General features: G+C 41.3%; 1 protein-coding gene across 1 annotated transcript; it reads left to right on the top strand.

Annotated features, from left to right (window-relative positions):
* The first annotated feature begins 1,106 nt into the window (after positions 1-1,106).
* acvr1ba (activin A receptor type 1Ba) lies at positions 1,107-18,433 on the top strand. The gene is made up of 9 exons (XM_030422512.1): positions 1,107-1,335; positions 11,742-11,978; positions 12,074-12,331; positions 12,553-12,783; positions 13,437-13,604; positions 13,769-13,925; positions 14,800-14,924; positions 15,014-15,144; positions 16,024-18,433. Exons 1-9 carry the CDS (start codon positions 1,272-1,274, stop codon positions 16,147-16,149), a joined length of 1,497 nt encoding a protein of 498 aa, XP_030278372.1. The 5' UTR covers positions 1,107-1,271; the 3' UTR covers positions 16,150-18,433.
* Positions 18,434-18,946: the final 513 nt, after the last annotated feature.

Raw genomic sequence — 18,946 nt, 5'->3', positions numbered from 1 at the left:
GATATTTTATGCTTTAACATTTGAATTGATGATAATGCAGAAGGTGACCAGTTAGACACAGTTTGTTCCTTGAGTGTATTTCAAATATATTTTAACTATATCAATCAGCGACAGCCGCGTCGCAAGGGAAGAACCCAAATCAAGAATGCAAGCCTTAATTTACTGAACACATTTAGTCTGACATCTTTAGGACAAGATATACATATATACATATACATAGTAAACCAAATGTAAAGAAGAGGTCGTTTTTCTTATAAGATATAGACTAACTTCAGATAAATAAATCACTGGGTACAACAAAGATGTATACAGATTATATTATGTAATTATTTATTATGTAATAATATAATACACATAATATAAGTATATGTGCTGTAATGTTTTTAGGGCTGTATCTTGATACATGATGTATCTCTTGATATTTTGAAATGGGAGTGAGAAACAAAAATCAAACATTGAGCTCATACTTGTGACATTTTTTTTTAATCAAGACTAAGTTTCCATAATTTTTTTTTTTTTAAAGGCAGAAATGTGTTTGGACATCAGAACAAATTCCACAATCTAAAACTAAACATAGTCTCCTATCATGATATCGATACAAAATGGAAATCCTGCCCAGGTTAGCTATTAAAGAACAGGAAAAGATGGCCATTAAGACTAAATTGGTTACCTGGACCTTTTTTTGTTTGTTATGTAATGTAATGACTTCAGTCAAGATTAAAGGTTCAGTCCATTCAGCCATAAAATGAACCGATGTGAAATTACAGAGGAAATAAAAACTCAGATAAAGATGGTATAAAATCTGTATTGGATATTATCCCATCTGCACCAAATGTACCAGCCTTTGCTTAAATCATTACATACAGCTGTATACATATAATAAAGAACAGACAAAGAAAGTAAGATGATAATGTGGAGTTGTAGTGACTGCTTTCCCTCATAGAGTCCAGGTATTGTATGTGGACTGAGCTCACTTTGTCCTTTGATAGTGTGAGATTTAAAGATTGTAATTCATCCAGCCGTGTATTTACCCCACGGATCCCGACCTGGGAGGCAGCAGGGGGACGTGCAGCCCTCCCCTTTAAACATGCACGCACACACCCCTTTAAACACGTCACTCGCCAGGCTGGCTGGCTGGCTGGCTGGCTAGTAAGTATTTGGCGGTGTGGTGTGTGCGGTCGGACTGTGGTTGTGTTTCAGGTCTGGTCGTGTTGACAAACGACACACTTCGGACGCAATTTCATCGCGGGAGAGATGGGAATTCAGAAGAAATGGCTCTAAAACGAATTGCCCTACCGCTGCTGGCCCTGTGCGGGCTGGTGGCTGTCGGTAATGGTAAGTTTCAGCTGAGCACCTCTCCGGCTTTTGTCTCGATGTGTTTTCCTGGACTGGGCATCGCCTGTTGTCGCTCATCGTCATGGCGCTCTGTATCGGGGATTTGGCTAACCGCGTCTAGCTAGCGTCGACCTCAAAGACGACGATTGTTCTTCCCCCGCGACCAAAAGTCATGCTGTTTATTTGTCTTTTGATTGTGATTTTTAGTTTTTTGTTTATTTGTATCGAGTGAGAAACCCCGACGTGTTAATGAACGTTTATTGAACACGGAGCAAGTAGCTGAACCACAACAACAACATGGTGGGACTGTTTGTTTCGAGGCGCCCGCTAACGTCGGTTAGCCAACTAGATGATAAACAGTTTAAAGTTAAAATATTGTCAGTATTTGTGCCCGTGCTGTGACCTACAGAGCTGAATTGGAAGCATCTTAATTGTGAATATTTATAAATAATAAAACAGGTCCAGGTCCACAGTTGGTGCTGAAGTTATCTGTCGCTGTTATGCTAACATATTTACAAAACAATCTTAATACAGGCTTGTGACTGCTTATCTCTGTGTTGCCCGACCACAGCACCCTGTAATGATAGCAGGCTGGTGAGGCATGTGCAGTGTGGTCGGTTACAGTTTCCCCTCACATGTTGTGTGCACTGGATACAGCAGAAAAGGAGTCTCTGAATGAAGGCCTAACCTACTTTGTGCATGAAATGTGTTTTTTGAGTGTAAACACTGGCAGCTCTTCCATTGGTGTCCATTTCTAAGGAGTGAAAAGGCTGCCTAGTGGCCTCCAGCACAAAGTGAATGCTGGCATAGGGTGACAACAGCCGTGTATTCACACGTCCCAGACAGAAGTCAGAGTTGAAGTCTGGGTTCATTGTGATGGAAATGTGGCAAGTGGGGTCCCTTTGAGGCGCTAGTTATGGGGCTGCTTCAGTCTGAATCCTCCCTGTCTGCTGGAGCAGCTGATACCCAGCACCCCACCACAGCATGGACTGGGGCATATGTTGCACCAAACTTGTTATTGTTTGCCTCTGCAGCTACTCTTCTTTGACTTTCTCCAAATGCCCCACTTTTACCTTTAGGATTGAATAGATTTTCACTTGAGTCACAAGAGGGAAAAAAAATATTGTTTTGGCTGTCACTGCAATCATCGTGCTTTGTTTCAACTTGCCACTCAACAGATAAACTAAGTAATAAAAAAAAATCAACTCTGTGTGCCAGAGTAAATATCCTGACTTCATTGTCATCTATTACAGTGTGTGTGGCGCTTTAAACACTTGAGTCATCCTTCCAAGAAACGCATAAAATATTCCTCCCCCGCTTAATTTAGATAAGGGTTCGGTATACTAAGGCTGCTCAGTTCATATGAGGTATGCCGAGAAAACTATCACACCTGAGAAATCAGTTTGTTTGACTGGGTCACTCCAACATTAACAGTGATGTGTGAGGGGAGAGTGGGGGGTTGGGGTGCAGCATTAGCAGACAGGGGGTGATGATGGGTTTGTCCAGCTGGCGGGGTCTGTCGTGTAAAGGGGCCCACAAGTCTGTCTGGAGCCATGGTTTCACACCATATAATGGATTTCACCATGCAAGCACTGAAACCAGACAAACCTGAAAGCAGCTACTCTGGAGCAGATTCCCGGCCTGTGGCGAGTGAAGTTATGTTTTTGTGAGAATACTGTTTACTCACAGCTTTGATGTATCTGTCACGTGTTGTTGACTTCATCAGGATTTAGGAGTCACTGGTGTTATGGGCATTACATGCCTGTGTGACGCAGTCTGCCTGGGTGCATTGAGCACAATAGCAATGTGATATGGGCACTGTCAACCACACTGCCGTGAGGTAGGGCGCGTCCCTCTCTTTCTCTTTTCCTCCCACCCTCCTCTTTCTCTATCTCTGTCATATAAAAGCCTGGGTGCTTTATCAGAATTTAATCTGTACTTTGTTATCTGTGGTCCCACTTCGGCTTTCACTTACTCACTGACACCGTAGGGTGCTGAAGAAAGCTCTGGCATGGGCTGTGTTTAAAGGAAGGCCTTTGGCTAAATTAACTCCAGCTATCTCTCGCACTCTGCACTCTCTTTTAGTGGCCCTTCCACATACTATCAGGGCTGTGCCAGAGTCTTGTCATTCCCTGGCTTCCCTCCTGTGTAAAGTCAAAGAGAGGCTGATTTGAAAACAGAAAAGTCCCTACTTCTCAACTTGTTCAGGAGAGCTTAACTCTGCTACAGGTGCTGTTTAATGTCAAATTTGACGTGAAGGAGTTAAGGTGTGCGAGTCAGATTGGAACATGTGTACACCTGCCCATTCTTTTCAGAGCCAAGGGAAGGCACGGAGAAAGATAGAAAGTTATTGGGTTCAAAGGTGTGTGTCTGTGAAGAGAAGAGAGTTTGGACTTGGGAGTGGGGGGTAGTATTTCCACTTGGCTTAAGCTTGAAAAAGAAGAGTTTTTTTGTGTAGCAGTTGTTTAGGCCTGTTTTAGATAGATATATGTTTTTAGCACCTGGATCCCTGCAGCTGAATTATGATCAAATTAAGTTTCACATCCCCTGTATACAATTTCTCCCCTGTTCAGACACCTCCCCCTTTTAGAAATCTGTGTTTACTAACAGTTTCTACAATGTGGCAGAGAGCCAGTCAGGGTCAGGTCAGGTCCGAGGTGGTCTAGTTTTCCCCCCATAATGACCAGTGTTGTTAATGACCTCTGTTGGCCCAAAGGCACAGAGCCCTAATTGCTACAGCAGACAGTGTAGCCTCTGACTGACCCAGCTCCGCCATTACTGATGTTGGACCACAAGGGATTACTACTACCACAGAGGCAGCAATTTCGCCTTGGGTTGTCCACTCCTCCTCCATGCTGTTAATTTACTCTGTACTCTTTATTTAAAAGGTTTTCGTAGAATGCGTTGTGTTAGTGGGTTGTGCCGTACCTTAAGTGTACTTCAAGACAGAGAGTTGTTATTGTCACAGTACACCCAGACAGACCCGGTAGCTATTTGAGTTCATGTCTTTAGGGCTAAACCTGACACCCGTCCTCCATTACATGTCTCTTTGTAGAGGTGTTTGATTTGTGTTTTGGCTGTTGCTGGAATGTAGATTAGACTTGCTCTGCCTACTTCTTTTTGTGCTGGAAGGTGTGCAGTCTCCTTCTCTACAATGCTTCTCTGACATTGATTTGCTTTGATTGGTGTGATCCAGAGAAGGACAGTTTGTAAGAAATCTTTTGCTCCAGGAATATAGTGCAAGTCTATATTATCTAACTAGTTCTTGAATTACGTTTTAAACGTCTACCTCTTGTCTTTCTCCAGCCTCCATAGTGATGTTGGCTCAAAACGAAACTGAGTGTGTTTCACTTGGCAGTTAAGAAGTCATCCTGGCAATAAACTACAGTGTGCAAAGTTGCTCTTTTTCTGTAGTAAATTTAATTTTATTAAGATTAACGTGGCAGAATTATTTCTACTGGTCGTTGTGTATTTCCTACATCAGTACAGCATTAGGGCTGGGACTATTAGATGATGGTAATTAGATCTAGTTGTTTTTGGTGTCATAATATTATCTAATTACACATTGTATGCTAAATACCATTAATCATCTTTTGTATGTGTTTTTCCTTACTGAGCAGCATGGCGTCATTATCTACATTTATATTTAGTTTTGAATGGTAGTCCTGATTTACAGTCAGTTTTCTTTTGAGAAATATTCTATTTTTCGTGTCTGCTGATTATTTAGACAATGAAAATATGTATCTACAAGGCTGGTAGCTTAACATATTGAGCATCACAAACATTACCAGACTTGCGTGACTTTTAATACCAAAGATTCTCTTGGTAGGCCATTAATAGGAACTACTTTTTTTTGTGATGTATATATTAGCCCAGGAATGACTGCAATAAACAATGTTATTGTCATTTGAAGACCATTTTATGCCACTTACACTATTTATATATATATATATATATATATATATATATATATATATATATATATATATATATATATATATATATATATATATATATATATATATATATATATATATATATATCTATATATATATATATATATATATATATATATATATATATATATATATATATAATAGTTGTATAGACTGTATAATTCAAGTACATCCTAGCGGAGTAGGGGTAGACCAAGGTTCAGCCCTGGCCCATTACCTGGTCGATATTCAGCTTTTTCATAATTATCTGTAACGTTACATTTTCTGTCAGATTGCTGATAAAATAAACTGATTTAAAATGTGCTACTTTGGCTCTTATGCAGCATCCTCTCACTTAAAGTCCCCGTCACAACAATATCTGATTTTTAACACGTCACAATTTATAGCCTTAAAGCATAGAATAATCTGAATCTGCAAAGTAACTAAATGTCTCAAATAAATGAAGAGGACGTTTAGAGAAAATGAAAATGGTAATAAAGTACCTGACAATTGTACTGAAGAACAGTCCTTGAGTAAATGTTAGGGTTTTTCCATAAAATTTCCATTCAATTTTTGACACAGTTTCATTTTTACTATAGATGAATATTCGTCTCAAATACTGGTTTTCAGTCTCTTTGACTTCTTATCTGTATCGGCCCCAAAAAAGCTAATCAGTCCACCCCAACTACAAAGACTACTGACCTTTTAATTCTTAATACTCATACTATTTTTCAAATTCCAATCCAATGTCTATCCTCAATACAGAAAACATCATAACATTTAATTGCATACCCGAAAAAATCAATAAAATGTTTTAATAGCAAATGCTTAGGTCCTTATAATGTTAGGAAAACCCTGTCGTCCTGGCAACATCTTCGCTAAAATGTTGGTGGCATGCTTCTGTATAAAAAAAAAACTTGCATGTTAACACATCGGGTCAGCAAAAATGGTCAGGGTCATATTCATATATCGAGAAGTTGATAAGATACGTACAATATATAAAAGATAAGTATCATAAGGAGATGTGTGACAGTATGAAAATTTCATGTCACTTTTATTCCGATCAACATTATTATGATTGACGATATTATCCTGATAACCATCCAAATATTCTTGAAACTTGAAATAAATAGGGATACAGTGTGCAAGCTCAGCCTTCATGTTATGTTGACAGGCTAAGCAAAGTCAAAATAAATAAGGAGACCAATTCATGACTGTACGTCAGCTAGCTAGACAGCTTTATCAAGTTATTAATGTGAGGACATTCATGATTGTCCCAAAAATGAACACTTATTATGAGGTCTTTATCGCCATACTCAGTAAAATCTTTTATCATCCAGTCCCTAACAATACGTCAATGAAGTAGTGATCGTGACAGGCCTATCTGTTGGTCTGTCCCAAAACAGTGTTGAAGCTCAATAACCAGCCGTAGCTGTTACCAGGGTAAAACAATAGTTGTAGAGAGGAAGAAGAAGGAGCAATTGTTAAGTCTCTGTGAATACTCAGAAGGGTTTTTAAGCTCAAGTCACATGGTAGATAAATTGGCTCACAATACTGAAACATACTTGAGCATTATAGAGGCAACGTTGACCAGTTTGTGAATTTGTGCAGCAAACCAATGTGAGCCTGAGCTCACACTTGTGTGCCTTTGAACTCGTCCGGGGCCACAGACAGACAGGATGGGATGTAGCCTCGAGGGTGGTGGTTGGTAGAGATAGTAGAAGCAGCATCAGCCCCAGAGACTTCACTTTAGAATCAGATCAGTAATCTGACCCTGAGATGCAGACAAAGGTAATGACTTTCCTCCTTCCCCTAGCATTGATTAGGACACAGTTGTGGTGTGTGTGTGTGTGTGTGTGCGCGCGCGCGCGTGTGTGTGTGTGCGTGCACTCACACTGTCTGGTGGCGTCTGCTTGTCTTGATCAGCTCTCAGTCTGGTATCTGTATGGATCTAATTTCAGCTGGTGCATTTTGGTAATGGTGCTCTGCTCCCCGTACACACGCATGAACCGACTGTCTCTGTCTGCGACGCGTAGCCCCCAGAAACCCGCTTTGTATGTGTGTGTTTGTAACCTCGGCCGCCCTGCGCCAAGCACACTTAGGAGTGTTTTCCACCGTCTTCATCATCTTGCCGTACTACAAAGTTCACCTCTGTTTTGACAGAGTTGCTCCGCATGAGTTGGTCCAAACAACACATGTACACACACAACACGGTCATCGAGGTTAATGTGTGAATGTGTTTGGAATGGGACTATGCTGTGGTTTTTAGTGGGTCCAAGTTAAGGCGACGCTGGTTATGGCAACAATGTTTTATTAATCCCTTCCTCACGGTATCTGCCATTTCCTGTCTCAACATGAACGGAATGATAGGAACTTCACACACTAGCAGCTCAAAGGAATCGCTCTTTGCGCCGTTTTCTCCCCTCTGTCTTCCACTGTTCCCCTTTTCCTGTTATTTACCCCCTCCCGCAAGTCAAAGTCTAGACTGGGTTTTAATGACGGTCGCGGCTGGTCACTTGGGCAGACCTCGATCGCAGCTGGGGGGCCCCGTAAGTCCCCCTCGTTACCCTCTGCCCCCTCCCCTACGTATTGTCCTGCCCAATTTGGGACCAGCCCCCATCCTGTCTGGCCCAGAGCAGCCCCCAAACATCGAGGTTGTTACCCCTGGCCCTGTCCCCTGCGTAGTGCACCACCCATCCCCCCACACTCGCTGCTCCATGCAGAAGTGCGCTCCCCCACTCCACTCCGCTCTTTGTTCGTGCAGGGCCAGTCCAATCCCTCCTCATGTCGTCTTAATCTCCACACAAAGGGCCAGTGTAAAGACCACCAATTATGTGGATACAAGAGCAGAGTTCACTCAAAAACCTCACACACCCGGCCTCTACTCAGATCCATGTGTATTTTGGCTTGATATTATTCCTTCAAGTTTAGCTTTTTGACACTTCTGCTCTAAATCCTGCTCGATATGCAGAGCACTGTGCAAACAACATGGCATTTGGGTAAATGCTAGTGGACCAGGAGTTCTTTCTTAGTTATATACCAGTGGGCTGTCTGGTATGATTGAAGTTTCATTTTACATTTAATTTTTGAGGCTTTGGTTCCACATTGTGCCATCTTTTGTGAAATGTTGGGCTGGGTGATATGATGAGGATATACACAGTGGTGTGAGATCAGTCAGTAATTTAATATGATTGTGAGATAATTCACGATTAGCAAGAATAATCATTTTTGTGTCACAATTTAATTTTTCACTGCAAAAAACAGTTGAAATCAGAATGATGGGACAGTCTGTAGAAAACAAATATGTTTTCTTGCATCTGGAGTACAAGGTGTGTAGGGCAGGGCATCTCTGCAAGACTCTTGTACTTCATTATAATGCTGTTCTGTCACAAATTTTATCTTCATCAAAGAAATTGAAGGTTTCTGAGATTAGGGTATTGGGGCCTTTGGCCACATTGGGATTTCAATAATATTTTGATCAGTTGTGCAGCCCTACTGTGAATTGACCATTTTATTTTTCAGGTCACATTGTGTCATTTCCTGTGAGTGACTTGTCCGCTCGTAGAGATTTGTTCTAAGAGGTATCCCTTTAATATTTCTGGTGGTGTTAGATTGTAATGGGCAATGCTGCAAATCAGTGATTAGGCCTGTTTAATAACAGTATTATTGGCTTTACTGGCTTTTTTTCTTCCACATGATAAATGACCTTAATTTGTTTTGTATTTAGGTAACTGGATCAGGTTATTTTATCTATAAATGTTTTCTGTCTCCATCAATAGATAATATTACCTCAAACAACAGAGGCAACCCAGGCAGTCCATGTAAGAAAGAGGTGTCAAAACAAGGAAATAATTATTAAAAGCTTTTATCAACGAGGCTAAATCATTAAAAAAGCCCACATGTTTCAACCACTGGTTCTATTGTATCACCAAACCATTGGAGCCCTGATTTAGCCACATTGATAAATACTGTTTGATATTTCTTGTACTGATACTTTTTTTCTTATTTGCTGTACCTTTTTTCAAGAGCACTCAACACCATTCTTATCTACATAGGGCAACCAGTCATCTAACATATCCTGTCAAGATTTTCTATTTTCACATAGGCCACCCATAGTGTTGTTGTTTTGTGTGTAAGCAGCCTACATATGGTATGGTTACAACCTTTAACGAAACGGAAACGTTGCCACAAACCAAACTCTTGGTAGACCACAAACCATCCATGGCCGACTGGAGAGGGGAATGTGTGTGTTTCCAGCCATGTTTGGTTTCCTTCCTGAGCTTCTGTCTGTATGTCTGTGGACCATCTGTCTTGCCACACACAGAGTCTCCATGATGGATGTGCCTGTTCATGTCAGATCATGGTGTTCTCATCAGATTGCTGTCGTTAATTTATTGCTGTCTATTACTGCAATGTGTGTGTGGTGAGATGATTTCATAACCTTCAGTTTGATTCTCATGATGAAACTAAAGATTAAATGTAGTTTACAGCAGTTGGCTGTAATGTGAGTGTAGAGTGAAGGCTGCCTCTCACAAATGTACACGTTTTAGAAGTTGCACTTACTTTGAGGATGGATGGACCAAAATGGCTCGTGTCTGGACTCAGTAGCTGCAGATTGATTTATTTCACTGAGAGTAGTAAACATCAGGCCTAAACAAGAGGAGCTTAATGGAAGGAGGGATCCAAGTTGTCTGATTTGATGTTAGATATCAAGTGTCGTCCAGCTTTCTAACCTACAGCTGTTACTCCTGTCATCTGTTTTTATTTAACTAAATTATTTTGCTGTATTTATGTTGCAGATTAGCATGATGTGGCACAGAGCTTGTTTTTCTCTCTTTATCAGGCCCAGCCTGCTTCACCTCTGTGTAATCTGCAGGAAATTCCATCTGCATGTGAGCTGTAGTGATTTTGGACACAGTCAGCCAAGAGTTCCTGCCACTTTCCCGCTCACCTCCCGGAGAGCAACACTCACACACACATGCACTCACGCAAACACTAAACAGATGAAAAATATTACTGATAGTGTTCCACATTTCCAGTTACTGCTCAGTGGACAAGAAGACACATCAGCATACACGATTGATGCAAAAAAATGCTCCCACACAGACCACAACCTCCCTGACCTCAGTAGAGTTGAAACCTATGACGGCAAGGTTTGTGGTTTTGCCATTTGGATGTAACATAGTGATGGCGCAATCAGTGCATCAGTCATTTAGATTTTTTTTTTTTTTACTGAACAAAAGCCTTATCGTGTGACAACTCTGTTGGTTTCAAGAATGTGTTTAAATCTGCTGACACCTTTTGACAGAGACCCAAGTTGGTACAAAGAGGGAAGATCAGTGAGCTCATCTGGTCAAAGAAACCCTCAGGATAAGACACAGGGGATTAGTGGAAGCTTGCCACTCTTAAAATCTTTTCTTTCCTCCGTGGCAAACATTGTCAGTGGTCCAACCGATGCTGAGCCGCTTCTTTTGCAAGGAGAATAGGGATGGAAATTCCTCCCTGTTTTGTGTCTTCTGTGTTGTTGTTGGTACGGTGGCCTAGTCTTCAGTAAGTCCACAGCGATTAGTCTTGAGTGGTCCAGTCTTTGTTTTCCAACCACGGATCGGCTCTTGGCCTGTCACGCCTCGTTCACAGCCCCGTTGTCAGTCAGACAGTTTGTCATTTACCTCTGATGGGGATTTGGTTGAGCTCAGCCACTTCTGTTTTTTTTCCCCATGGGAAAACTAGTCTCACAGTCCCACTAACATCTAGCCTTGCCTGGTCCTACTTTGCACTCTATTTGGTCACAGAAATCCTTGGAAGAAGCCTTTTGTGCTGACCTTAATCTAAATGAGAAGCATGTGTGCTATGACTCAAAATCACATTTCACTCCAAATCTAATCAGTTTGCAGTTGCTCTCTTAGTTGCCCAACCAACTCTGGTTCTGCTTTAGATGTGGCAGATTTGTGCGGAGTGAGTGTGTAGATGGACCACAGTAGTTTTATCATTTATAGCGGCTGCAGCTGAGTTCCATTGTGTCAGCTTTAATAGGTCACCGTGCAGGAGGGTGTTGTGTTTAATAAAACTCCTGTCTCATTAGCTTAAACAGTGGCAGTTCTCTGTCAGTGTGAGAAAGACAGAGGAGAGGAATGGAGCAGAATGCTGCATTGGGGATTTGGCAGGAGTCCTCTCCCCTTGTTGGGTTTCACTTTGTCTGTCCCACTGGGCAGGTCCGTCTCCACCCTGCGTGTTTGGGTTCATCTGCAGTGAAGGATCTGATTTCAGGGCCGCTGGGGCCGTCTGGCTGCTGCTGCTCAACTTCAAGCTCTGTGTCTGCACATCACAAAATGCCTACAACTGAATTGACTCTATACTCTTTACATCCTGTCTTGAAACTGTGGGTTTAGCTTGCCCCCTGCTGGACAAAATGTTGAAGTGCTATAGATGACTTTAAGCTAATGGCTCTAATTTTCTTGTCTTTACCTTCAGCTCTACGTTGTAACTGCACAAACTGTGAGAAGCAAGGCTATGAGTGCGAGACAGATGGCGCCTGCATGGCCTCCACATACTTCATCCAGGGGAAGGAGCAACACGTACGCATCTGTATTAACCGGGACAATCTGGTCCCCCCTGGACAACCCTTCTACTGTCTGAGCGCTGAAGGCCTGCTCAACACACATTGCTGCTATGAAGATTACTGCAACAGTATTGACCTGAAAGTCCCCGGTGAGGTTACATCATCAATCATGAGAGCTCTATAAGTCCAACAGCAGCACTGTTGCACAGAATGTTAAAATAATCACATCTTCTTCTCCTCCTAGTCCCAACAACAGAAGTATGGTCGGGCCCAGGGGGCTCCTGGGGGCCGGTGGAACTGGTGGCAGTCATCGCAGGACCGGTGTTCCTACTCTGCGTGCTGCTGATGGTCGGAGTCTTCCTGTTCCAGTATCATCAGAGGGCTTACAGCCACAGGCAGAGGCTGGAGGTTGAGGACCCATCCTGTGACCATCTGTACTTGGCCAAGGACAAGACCCTGCAGGACCTCATCTATGACATGTCCACCTCTGGATCAGGATCTGGTCAGTACATGGTGCCTCACCGACGTGACATAGCTATGAAATTAAAAAAAGATATGTGGTTTTGAAGCACAAAGACCAAGAAGAAGAGCCGTCTTCTATATGTGATTCTATAAATATGAACCTGAATGATTATTCATCTGCAACACTTAGTGACCCACACCTACAGAACATACAGGGAATGCTGGCTAAATGTTTGTTCATCTCTCTGCTGCCCCCTGCAGGTTTGCCCCTGTTTGTGCAGCGGACGGTGGCTAGAACCATTGTGCTGCAGGAGATAATAGGAAAAGGACGTTTTGGGGAGGTGTGGAGAGGGAAATGGAGGGGAGGAGATGTGGCGGTGAAGATCTTCTCATCCAGAGAGGAGCGCTCCTGGTTCAGAGAGGCAGAGATCTACCAGACAATCATGCTGCGCCACGAAAATATCCTGGGATTCATAGCAGCAGACAATAAAGGTGAGGAAGTTTATGGAGACCTGGACCATTTATATGAAATGAATGTTATCAAGGACCACTGTTCAGCTACATTTTGAGATTATCTAAACAACAAGAAAGTCAAAGTACTTTCAAATCTAAAGAAAATTAGATTGAACAAAATTTTCTTTTGCTGAGTGAGGTCTGTTTTAGTTTAAGGGAAGATACTGCAGGTAAAAAAATATATATATTATCGCCATTAAACTTCCCCAGATGATTACTTGGATTAAGACAATTATTTTTTGTATTACCAGTGTTTAAATATGCAAATAGGGCTAACAAGTTTAATATGCATTAAATAATCTACAGAAGGGGGGTCTGAATTAAAATAAACACCTAAATGTGTTTGTTCAATATTTTATGTCCGCTAGTCTCACAGATTAAATCCTTTTGCATATTGATTGACAGGCGCATAGAGGACAAAAACTCCTGCACACTGTCCAGCTCACTTTCAATTCTTCATTCTCCACTAGTCTGCAAGAAGACATGTTAATAAATGAAATAGAATAGCTAGAAAATTCTAAATCACATTTTCACTTGTATTGTTTCTCACAAATTTTCCAGTAATTGAGTGAAGTGAGTTGAATTAAACCATGTGAATTGTCTCTGACTCGTGTTTTTTTGCTCTCTTCCAGACAATGGCACATGGACTCAGCTGTGGCTGGTGTCAGACTATCACGAGCACGGCTCTCTTTTCGACTACCTGAACCGCTACTCCGTCACCATCGAGGGCATGATTAAACTGGCCCTGTCTGCTGCCAGCGGCCTGGCACACCTACACATGGAGATCCTTGGCACTCAGGGTGAGATGACCCATCATGTAAAAACGCAGCAGGCAATGAATAAACAAATGAACTCAGCAGGAACAGAACAGCGCATAAAGTGGTTATTTACATTCAGCAAGCAGGGGCTATTTCTGCTGAGCTCTTGATGCAGATATAATGATATGTTATCCGGTCTCCTGCAGGTAAGCCTGGCATTGCTCACCGTGACCTCAAGTCTAAAAATATCCTGGTCAAGAAGAACGGCATGTGTGCTATAGCTGACCTCGGCCTGGCAGTCCGCCACGAGTCCATCACAGACACAATCGATATAGCACCGAACCAGCGCGTGGGCACTAAGAGGTAAATGTTTCCATCATCATAAGCACACAAATGGAGATATGCAGTTCTTTGAAGGGCAACATTATATACTTTATGTATCATCTACAAATCCCATGGACACAAACAAGTGTAGTCTACATTCCATAGGACCTCCATGATGTCTAAAAACTGTTAAAGACATATAAGTGAGCCACAGCTTGAACTGTCTCACTGGTGTAAGTAGTATGGGTCAATGTGGTAAATTGATTGGTTGTCTAGTCTTTTTAAAATATCAGGCTTAAGGAAACAGACATTTTTCATCCTTCTCTAAGCTGATGTCCTCAAATGTCTTGTTTTGTCCTCAACCCAAAGATCTTCAGTTTACTCATCAGTATAGAAACTGGAAAATTACATTTTAAGGAGCTGGAATCAGAGATATTTACTCTAACCAATTAATCGATTAAATTAATGGCTGACAACTATCTTCATTAAGACCTAATGAGCTTGGTGCTGAGTGCTACTAATAAGATAGAAAAGTGAACGTACTGAGAGATGCATTCTTAATTTTGGTCCCTTTTTTATTGAAGCTGACATAACATACAACATTTAATATCACCAGCTTGATCTTTTTTTATTGTCCATGGAGTTTTATGAAGGTAAACTCTCTGACCTTTAAGAAGATAGCGGTGATGAATGTTTGTTTGTGCTCATATATTTTTAATGGCTTTATGACCTGTTTTTTTTTTTTTTTTTTTTTTACCACTGAGGCAAATCATTTGAAAACATTACAATTTTGAGACCATTAACCTTGAATTATATTATAAAATGGTTGAAAAGTCTTTTGACCACCTTTAGTGACTGAAAATAAATCTGAACTGATGTATTTACTACCACCTGCCCCTTGTGTCCACCTCAGGTATATGGCTCCAGAAGTCTTGGACGAAACCATCAACATGAAACACTTTGATTCCTTTAAGTGTGCCGACATTTACGCGCTGGGTCTGGTGTACTGGGAGATTGCACGTCGCTGTAATGCAGGAGGTAAGATCACATTCATCAGCTGATGTGACTGAATCAATGTGTGTAACAAGAGCATGAGAACGAGAAGGCTTCTTCACTGTGCGCTGCAGGTATCCACGAGGAGTACCAGCTGCCCTACTACGACCTGGTGCCCTCTGACCCCTCCATAGAGGAGATGAGGAAGGTGGTGTGTGACCAGAAACTGAGGCCCAATGTGCCCAACTGGTGGCAGAGTTACGAGGTATGTCTCACTCTATATAGACTAAACACCAACAGCTGCACTGGCCGTCTTCTAATAATACATTCAGCGGCTGTATAGGAAGGCAGCTCTATCATCCATCTATCTATGTAGCTTTATCAGTTTGGATTATACAGGACGTCCTGAGTTGGATATGGACTGCTAACAATAAAATGATATGCAAGAGTATTAAAATAATTCAATTGTCTAACTAAACTAATTAAAAAAAAAAATGTTTTTAAGTCAATATTTTAACTGTTATCAGGGCTCCAGACCAACCTACGCCAACATCTTTTATTTAGGCTATTAATTAAATTAAAATGTATAATTGAAGTTTACACTTTAATATCCAGAAATGATGTTTATAGGCAAATATGTCTTAAAGGCATCTGTCTACACACCTAGTTGGTGTTTGTTAAAAAGTATTTATGTACATTTTTAAACTTATCAAAAACATACCACATTTTTTGAACTGAAAAAATCACAATGTCACAATATATTTCCTCTTCTGGCATCAAAATAAGCAAGAATTATAAAATCAGTAAATCAAAGTGCCTTTTTAGTAATGGCCAGCAGTGGGTGACTCCACTGGTTTTCAAAAGTATGGAGTCTTCAGAGAAAGGGGCACTAATTCTCACTTGATTCATTACCTCGGTAAACATATTTCTCATTTGTTTTTGGTCTCAATCCTTAAAATGTACTGCTAATTCAATACACTACCACTGGGACTGTCAGAAATTCACACAGGCTTAATTTTCCTAATGTTTGTAAAGTGATTTTCCTGAGAGCTGTCCCCTCTGATGGATTCTTTTCTTCATAGACAGAGGCTGTTTTAGAGTTCTCAGTCTTATAAATCGAACCTGTGTTCCTTTTCCCGTGCAGTCACTGCGTGTGATGGGCAAGATCATGAGGGAGTGCTGGTATGCCAACGGAGCAGCCAGACTGACTGCCCTGCGCATCAAGAAGACCCTGTCTCAGCTCAGCGTGGAGGAGGACGTCAAGATGTGAGCGTCCAGGCGGCGTTTGAGAAAACAGGCGCGCTGGAGACGCACAACCAGACCACACTCCCATAGGAAAACAAACACTAAAGACAGACTGCAAATGAAAACCCTGCCAGTTTTAAAGCCACACTCCAAGTTGTGACGAGGCCTACCTCACCTTTTTAGCCAAAACTACTGAGAGTCACCCTTCCCCTTCCTGACTTTTCTTCCACCTTCCCCTTTGTTCCTCGTGTCTCCTCCCTCTTCCCTTCGACCCCCATTTCTCCATGGGCCACAACACTACAGCACTACCACTGTTAATATCATCACACTTTTGTTTTCATTTCCCATGGCAGGAATTCTTACAACTGTACAGTGACGGGATTTCTTTTTGTTTGTTTGCTCTTTTTTTTTTTTTACCTCTCAGAAATGTGTCCCATAATGGACTAACCTTGTCCAGAAGAGTCAAGAACATTGTGGCTTTTACGTTTAAGATAACACTTCATAGTCTGTTGGCCATGCAACATCACATTCTGTGTGTGTGTGTGTGTGTGTGTGTGTGTGTGTGTGTGTGTGTGTGTGTGTGTGTGTGTGTGTGTGTGGCTGAAGCACTGTTTTCTAGCCATGTGTGTGAAAGGTGTCTGGACTACTAGCATGTTTTTAAGACACTAAGACGTCCTCATTAGACAAAACAAGTAATGGGACGTTTGGTAGTTGAGCATGAACAGCCGATAAACGAAAACAGAAATTAGGTGCACTCAACTGTAGCTTCCTCATCATGTGTGGCTCCTTCAGGTGTCTCATACCGGATGTGGTCCACTCCTGGTGTTCGTTTTGAAATGTGGCAGGGATAATGTTTTGGGATGGTTTTACTTTTTATTTATTTGTTGATAGTTTTTATTTCATTTTGTTGATGAAAAACACTGTGAGATGAGATGTGACAAACCAGAGCCTTGACGTGAAAACAAGTCGTTCAGTCGAGTCTTCACCATCTTTCAGACGTTAGATTTTAAGGGGTCGTCGCATTCATTTAATAAGAGTGCAAACGTGGATGTAGCCATAGTGACCCCGCTTGTGACAGGCGATGACATCGTGCACACTGAGCAAATAAGAGGCGTATGAAATGGCAATGAAAAATACTGTTGTTTTTTTTTAAATATATTTTTGTGTTTTGTGTAAAGACATCATGATGGGTGTTTACTTTTGACTTTGACATTAGACACTACTGATGATGGGTACATATGATTTGTATATAAAACATGCTTTTTTTTTTTTTCCTCTTAATGCCACAAGCACCAGTGTGACATTTGAACAGTGATGGTTTTGTTTGAACGGTACTTTCAGAAGTCTGTTGTTTTGATCTGTCTGCATGGTTTCTAACTGTGCCAGGAAATGGACTGTGTCATCTGCTGGAATTTGTTTTTTAACCTGCTCCTCTTATGACAATGTTGGTGGTACTACTGATCCCAGATAACTTTACTGCGACATGTTTATTTTTTAATGTATAATTGTTGGCTTGTTGAGTTCTTTTCAGAGCTCGGTAATGCAGATCTATTTCTGTAAAATGTCTCTTTCTCATCGACACTGGAATATTTAGGAGCGCCGTGTAACCTTGAATTCTGAAACTGCCAACGGCTGTTTATTCAGAGATAGACAGCTGCTGACAGTTCACACAGGGAACATAAGGTTAGATGTGAAAAGCAGTTGAGACGTTTTTACCCTCAAAGACTGACGTGCTGTAAAGTGAAACTGCATGTTTTCATTCTACTTCAAGTCTGTCTGCAGACTAAACTATGAAAGTATTACACTGACAGTTGTCACCGTTGGGCTCTGCACTGTTATGTCCACATGGACTTTAGTTAATGTTAGTTCTGTCATCACTTGATCCAGATTCCATGTCATGTTAGTATCCATTTTTGCATGCTGTCTCAACACTGGGTCCTCTGAACCGAGGTTAGATGAACTTGAGACTTCCCTCTCCCTACCTGTTGTTGTTTTTCTTCCTTTTTGTTCGCGTCGTTGGCTGTGTACCCCAGAAATGTTGCTGCTACTGATAACATGGGTAGAAGTTCAGCAGGGCAGATCAGAGAAGGGGAGCTGGGAGGGGGGGGGGAAATGTGAGGCTGCTGTCAGTTGAACCAAAATTGTCAAAACACTCCTGTCCATGTTTGGTTTGTTGCCATGGGTATATGACCATCAGACATCCTGTTCATAAGTAATACTTCAAGATTTCAAATCATGTTGTGCAAATCTTTTCAGACTTAGTTGAAAAGTGTATATAGATGATATACAATAAAGTCCTCTTTTTCTTACCTGTGGCTTCAGCTGTGGTGCTCATTCATAATGCCATGCAGTGTTTTCATAGTGAACTTCAGCTCCAGTTACAGACACATGCAGACAGGGGGAAAAAAAAAAGTCCAATGTGTGAGAAAGTTGATTTTTGAGTCTCATTCCCGACTTGTCAAATAATCATGCTCGGGGATGACTGCTGACCTGACCTACAATCCTAATGCATCAGTATCTAACGAGTGGGGGAAAATTAGGGAATTAAATTAGACAATTTAAAAAAAAAAAAAAAGTATTAGATATAAGCACTGTTTAGGAAATGAAGGATTGTGATTTAGGGTGAACTTGTCCTTTAAGACAGACTTCAAAATAAATGAACCAATTTTGTCATAATTTACTCAACCCAAAGTTGAACAGCATTGCGGCATTCTCCTAAACAACTGAAGTAGACTGACACTTGTTTTATAGTGTGAAAAAAACAACATAAAATAATTCCATACAGCTGATCCAGCATGTCTCCAGAAGCCCCGAGATCACAA

This window comes from Sparus aurata, chromosome 7 (assembly GCF_900880675.1).
Source record: "Sparus aurata chromosome 7, fSpaAur1.1, whole genome shotgun sequence".
Taxonomy (NCBI): Eukaryota; Metazoa; Chordata; class Actinopteri; order Spariformes; family Sparidae; genus Sparus; species Sparus aurata.
Note: the sequence above shows the minus strand (reverse complement) of the source record. Positions and strands in the feature narration are given on the sequence as shown.

What these genes read in the sequence shown, in the direction of transcription:
- acvr1ba (XM_030422512.1), top strand. Translation starts at nt 1,272, where the DNA reads ATGGCTCTAAAACGAATTGCCCTACCGCTGCTGGCCCTGTGCGGGCTG. An exon ending in GGAGATCCTTGGCACTCAGG is followed by an intron (nt 13,605 to 13,768) that starts GTGAGATGACCC and finishes GGTCTCCTGCAG; the next exon opens with GTAAGCCTGGCATTGCTCAC. An exon ending in ACGTCGCTGTAATGCAGGAG is followed by an intron (nt 14,925 to 15,013) that starts GTAAGATCACAT and finishes TGTGCGCTGCAG; the next exon opens with GTATCCACGAGGAGTACCAG.